We start from the raw sequence: 5,826 nt of genomic DNA, 5'->3' as shown, positions 1-5,826 counted from the left end.
TAGTTGGAATAGGATTGGGGGGGGAGTCCTACTCCCGGTAGGAGTAGGACTCCTCCTGCGCCTCTCCCTCTTGGCCGGCGCCCCCTCCCCCCTTGGCTCCTTTATATACGGAGGCAGGGGCACCTCTAAACACACAAGTTGACACAAGTTGATCCACGTGATCGATTCCTTAGCCGTGTGCGGTGCCCCCTGCCACCATATTCCTCGATAATACTGTAGCGGAGTTTAGGCGAAGCCCTGCTGCTGTAGTTCATCAAGATCGTCACCACGCCGTCGTGCTGACGTAACTCTTCCCCGACACTTTGCTGGATCGGAGTCCGGGGATCGTCATCGAGCTGAACGTGTGCTCGAACTCGGAGGTGCCGTATTTTCGGTGCTTGATCGGTTGGATCGAGAAGACGTACGACTACTTCCTCTACGTCGTGTCATCGCTTCCGCAGTCGGTCTGCGTTGGGTACGTAGACAATACTCTCCCCTCGTTGCTATGCATCACATGATCTTGCGTGTGCGTAGGAAATTTTTTGAAATTACTACGAAACCCAACAGCAGCATGGTGCTCGGCGGCTGCGGCAACGGAGCTGATGGAGCGCAAGCCGACCAGTTCAACGGAGGCAGTAGCACGGGGCAGCGGCAGCAGCATGGAGGGCGTCCGCTTGACTGGGAAGGTACAGATGTTCTTGATGCAGTTTCAGTACGTGTATGCAGTTTCAGTCTTCAGCAATTTGTCTCGTCCAAGTACGTGTATGCTGTTTCAGTTCTTCAGCAATTTCAGATCGATGTGGCTTTGTTTCTTGGTTATAATCTGTGTCTACTTGTGCTGCTTTAGATTTAGGATAGGTCCCTGGTAAGTGGCTTGGCAAATGCATATATCATACCGGGGTAAGAAAAATCGAGTCTTGATGAATTGAACACAGTAGTGGCATTATTAATCTGAATTATATATGCATCTTGTAGTCACCAAGGATGCTCTAGATCTGGTAATATTTCTTTTGGTCCAACAGAAAGTGGGTTACAAACTTTGTTATGAACATCCTAAAATATATAATTGTTCCATGGACAAGGGGACTGCTCCTTGAAGCCACCGACTTGGATAAAATTGCTGCTGGCCGAGGCAGAAGCACACCGCACTAGCTGTTGTTATGTTTCCTTCCGCGCGTGTTACCCGAACAGGCCTTGGGTTCAGCTGCGCTTGCCCATGAATTGCTGCTGAACTTGAGTTGTTATGTATGATGGATTTTGCGAGTGACTCCCTCGTAAACTGTGTTGGTGAGAATATGCAATTGTACGTAATAATGTGTTGTCGATCGGATTGTTATGTTAATGATATTATTGACCGGATTATTATGTTAATGATGTTGTTGGAACTTCTTATTTGCACGGTAGGCCTTCTGTGCTCTAATGTTTTTGAGCTGCGCCATGCCGTCGATTTCCTGTAAAGGCTGCCTCTTGTGCTAATTTCTATCAGACTTCACACTTGAGTTATTTGCACAGAAAAGTAGATGTTGACCAATGATTAATTTCAATGGTCAGTGGTACCATTAAGTGGTGGTTCTAGAACTAAGCATCATTGTATCTTTCTCAAGAATAGAGTACAGTATGTGACTTGTCTGTTTGGCAAACTAGAGCATCGAGTTGTATATAAATTACTTATTCCTTAGTATGTGAACTAGAGCATTGGGCTGTACTGTTTTTTCTTTAGCATTAATATGAGGACACCCTAGTAAGCAAGGGTTGCTTCCTTAGTTACCTACTCTTCATAACTGACCGGTGTCCTTTTGTCACTTGATTTTCTGGTAATGGAACTGCAAATAGGAATGGCAGCGGCAACCATGATGCAAGTGCAAGTGGTTCTCAAAGCTCTTGGAAAGGTAACATACTAACTTGATATGAGCTATGAGATTGCATGTGCTTCTTATAGAGCTCTAACTTAGTTAAAATAAAAAAAGATGGCATAGAGCTCTCACTTAATTTAGTACTTCCATGAAACTATTTGGTATTTGTTTGTAAATTGTTTGGACTTCCAAGAATGTTTGTCTAGTAATGTTTGGTGGAACGCACTAGAGTGGGTACTGGGTTCGTTAAGGCCACTTTATAAGGCCATGAGGTATGCTGATACACAAAAACAATGCACTATTTCCGGCTTCAAAAAAAGTATGATGCTCGCTATACAACAGATGGAAGCACATCTAGGCCCTACATCAAGGTTGTACCTTAGTTTCATGCGCAAGGTGGGCAAGAGGATAGATGCAATGGAAGAAGATACATTTATGGTTGCAGCTGCCGTCCTTGATCCATATACACATTACAGCCTCAACCTTTGCAACCATACAGATTATGCTACTGCACTAACAGATGCGATAGCGAAGATATTAGATCCAAAGGGTGCTCTTTCAGCCATTGATGAAGTTAGTAAGTTTAGGGAGTGCCAAGGAAGGTTTGGGACCAGATTAGCACAAGAAGCTGCGGCGAGAATGGAGCCAAGTAAGTCATGTTCTTTTAGTTTAGAATTTCCATTTCCTTTTGTTTTGTAATTCCGAAAATTTCATTGGTGATACTTGCAGCCCAATGGTGGTTTCAATTTGGAGGGGATGTTCCTGCATTGCAGAAGAGTGCAAATGAGAGTTTGCTCACAATGTGTCTCATCTAGTGGGTGTGAGAGGAACTGGAGCGCCTTTGCTTTGGTGCACACAAAGCAAAGAAATCGCCTTTTATATGACAAGCTCCACAAGCTAGTTTCTGTCCGCTACAACCTAAAGGTATAAACCAACTCAAATTTACTTTGTACCATGTATTGTCCTTGCATGTCATATAATTTACTTGGAATTCAAACCTTGAAGATACGTGCTGCAGAAGATCAAGAGAAAGAGAGAGATATAGATAAAGAGGTTGATCCAAGTGCATTGCTGATAGATACAACAATGTTCGATGAGACGAATCCAATAATGGAGTGGCTGAATGAGGATGAAGATGATCCAATTGTGGATGGAGCTGATGCGGCCAGTGCTGTTTTTGAGAAAATAAGGCACCTCAACTCAAGTAGGAAGGATTCTTATGTTGGTACAAAGGCTAATAAGAAGAAAAGAAAGAGGAATCATGATGAGGAGAATGAGTATGTCGAAACTGAGAGTGAGGATGACGACAATGAGAATGAATATCTTGATAATGAGAGTGAGGATGATGATGGTGTGAGTGAGGATGATGAGGATGATCAACAATATCAGCAAGAAACACAAATGCAAGTGGAAGAAGACACACAAGTACAAGTCGAAAAGGAGACACAAGCAAGCGTTGGCAATTTGGAGACTCGTAGATCTGGACGGCTAGTTAGGAAGAAGACCAAGGAAGTCAACAGCCTCTACTCATAGATTTGGTAAGTCTCTTCTTTTCGGTGTTTTCTTCTTCATGATGATTACTTTGAAAAATCTAGCTTGATGTATATGTTTGAAGTGGTTGATCTTTAAATAGCTTGATGTACATTGCTTTCTTATTCTGGTGCTCTAATGTTTATGCTCACTATGTACTGTTGGTCTAATTGTTACTTGTCAATTATCACCTAGTACTGTTGTAATTACTACTTATCTTCTTGTATGGATGTTCTAATTGGTACTTATCACCTACTAGTGTTGTTCTAATTGCTACCAATCACCTACTAGTGATGTTCTAATTGCTACTGGTCTCTTAGTAGTGCTATTCTAGTTGCTACTTATCATGTAGTAGTGCTGTTCTAAATGCTACTTATCAGCTGTATTTGTCTTTGAAATGGTACCTAGCTGGTCTGATACTAGCTGGAGCTTGGAGCATGATGCTAGTTGGAGGCTTGGAGCATGGAAACTGGAGCTTTTTCAATGGAACATGACCTCCCCGTCCATGCTTTCATGGATTTCTTTTGGAGATGTTGTTCGTTGTGATGCTTTGATGGTTGTCTTTTGCTGTTCGGTGTGATGCTTTGATGGCTGTCTTTTGAAGCTGTTTCTATGTGAACTCCTTTAAATTCTATTGTTGGTTGTACTGAAGTATTTAAATTTGAACTATGTGATGGTTGTGGACTGTAAGTTTAGAACTAATGTGCGTGAGGGTTATATTGGACTGACACTCTTATTTTAATCCCTAGAGCTAATTTGCTAAACATTATATGATTACTCCTGATGGTTGTTGGGCTGATATGCTTTTGCTTTGCTTGATTTCAAATTTTTGGTCAAATTTCGGCCGAATTTCGGCCAAATTTTGTCTGATTTTGTATTTTCGTCTGAAATTTTGCCGATTTTTCGTTCAGGGCCGAAAAAAATGCCAAACCGAAAGTCAAAACGCAGATCCATGGCGCTCCTCCATGCCCCGTTGCTGAGCGCCTCCTCGACGCTTGCTGGCTCCTCTGCTGCTAGCATGCAGAGCTCGGCTTGCTGCGCGGCCTCGGCGTCGAGCTCATCCAGCAGGTTGTCCATGTACCTGTACCAGAGCGGCCGGCCCGGAGTCTGCGTCCCGATTGTCATCGTGCGTGGGCGGCGTCCCCCACTTGGGCAGTGGCTCCGCTGTTGGGGTCACCGTCACCGGCCGCGAGGCTCGAGTTGGTGAAGCAAGTGGTGCCGTGGTTGGACTAGGAGCGGCTCCGGCGTCAACCACTGTCTACCCTGGAGCGGTGTTGTAGACGAGGACGAAATTGCCGTCGTGGACGCCCAGTCCCACGGCCTTCTTTCCTCAAACGCCAAGTCCCGCGTCACCTGCAACTTCTTTGTCATGGGGTCGTAGACGCGGTAGGCTTTTGCGCCCTCCTCGTACCCGATCGTCACCATGGGCGTCGAGCGATCCGCCAGCTTGTCAATGCCGGGACCGAGATGCTTGACGTGCGCGACGCAGCCAAGCGTGCGGAAGTGGTGCATGCTGGCCTTTTGCCCGTGCCACGCCTCATATGGCGTGATCGTTGAGGCTCCTCGTCGGCTATACGTCCGTGCAGAACAGCTTGAATGCGCCGGAGTTGAACTCGCCGCCCCGGTCCGACAGGAACGCGAGTAGACGGCACTAGCGCTGCGTCTTGGTTGCCGCCTTCACCTTCTTGAAGCTCGTGAACGCCTCATCTTTGGACCTGAGCACTTCAATCCACATATATCTGCTATATAGCCGTCGACTACCAACAGGAAAACCTTACGGGCATACTGCCTCCGGGGGTCGCCGGTGTGCTCGGTGCGCACAGGTCCATATGCACAAGCTCCAATGGCCGCATGCACCTTCCAGATACAGAGGCCGGGGGTGATTCCTCCTTTTCTAAAAAAAAGTGCACGAGCTCCAGTGCACGCTCCCCATGGTACGCCGCCGTCTGAGGGAACGGCGTGTGCGCGGTGCTGCTTGCCGAGCGCACACCCATCGATCACACAACTGCTCCACATGCTCTATGTTGGGGAGGGAGGCTGCAAATCATGTTCTTGCTTGCGAGCGCACGGGAGTGGAGGTGGCATGCCAAAGCCACGCTGTTTCATCCGCTTTGGCAATGACAAGGTTGAGGTCGTATAGCCGGTTCCCCCGTCGCGGGAGGCGTGCGAGCAGCACCTTGTGCCGATCGTAGATGTTCGGTAGACCGTTGACGATGACGATCCTGCACCCGTTCTCGTCCATTTGCCCCAGCGAAATATTGTTGCTTTTCAGTCTGAGTGAGGATGTACAACACCTCCGAGAGCGCGCGTGCTCCCGGTTCAGGCGCTTGAACACCACGGTGCCCTTTCCTCGGATGCCGACGGCCGAGCCGTCTTCGAAGCGCACGTGTAAGAGCATTTAGCAAACCCCGTATAATGCCCCAACCCGCAAAATAACTATCAAAATGTAAGTCCGCGTAAAAAA

The 5,826-nt window shown here is 46.8% G+C and overlaps 1 protein-coding gene across 5 annotated transcripts; it reads left to right on the top strand.

Moving 5' to 3' along the window:
- Window positions 1–544: 544 nt before the first annotated feature.
- On the top strand, window positions 545–4,561 carry LOC123084840 (histone H2A.Z-specific chaperone CHZ1). Of its 5 annotated transcripts, none has more exons than XM_044506355.1 (6): window positions 545–665; window positions 1,794–1,868; window positions 2,332–2,481; window positions 2,562–2,756; window positions 2,838–3,370; window positions 3,771–4,158. In XM_044506355.1, the coding sequence occupies exons 1-4, from the start codon at window positions 551–553 to the stop codon at window positions 2,645–2,647; spliced, it is 426 nt and encodes a 141-aa protein (XP_044362290.1). In that variant the 5' UTR covers window positions 545–550; the 3' UTR covers window positions 2,648–2,756; window positions 2,838–3,370; window positions 3,771–4,158. The 5 variants fall into 5 exon arrangements, with proteins under 5 accessions (XP_044362290.1, XP_044362289.1, XP_044362287.1 ...); XM_044506354.1 differs by having other exon boundaries at window positions 2,175–2,481; XM_044506352.1 differs by lacking the exon at window positions 545–665 and having other exon boundaries at window positions 1,793–1,868; window positions 2,175–2,481.
- The last annotated feature ends 1,265 nt before the right edge of the window (window positions 4,562–5,826 follow it).

The sequence above is a fragment of the Triticum aestivum genome, chromosome 4A (assembly GCF_018294505.1).
Source record: "Triticum aestivum cultivar Chinese Spring chromosome 4A, IWGSC CS RefSeq v2.1, whole genome shotgun sequence".
Taxonomy (NCBI): Eukaryota; Viridiplantae; Streptophyta; class Magnoliopsida; order Poales; family Poaceae; genus Triticum; species Triticum aestivum.
Note: the sequence above shows the minus strand (reverse complement) of the source record. Positions and strands in the feature narration are given on the sequence as shown.

Coding starts and splice junctions, on each gene's coding strand:
- LOC123084840 (XM_044506353.1), top strand. CDS start 2,589: ATGTTCCTGCATTGCAGAAGAGTGCAAATGAGAGTTTGCTCACAATGT. Junction 2,757..2,837: donor CTGTCCGCTACAACCTAAAG/GTATAAACCAAC, acceptor CAAACCTTGAAG/ATACGTGCTGCAGAAGATCA.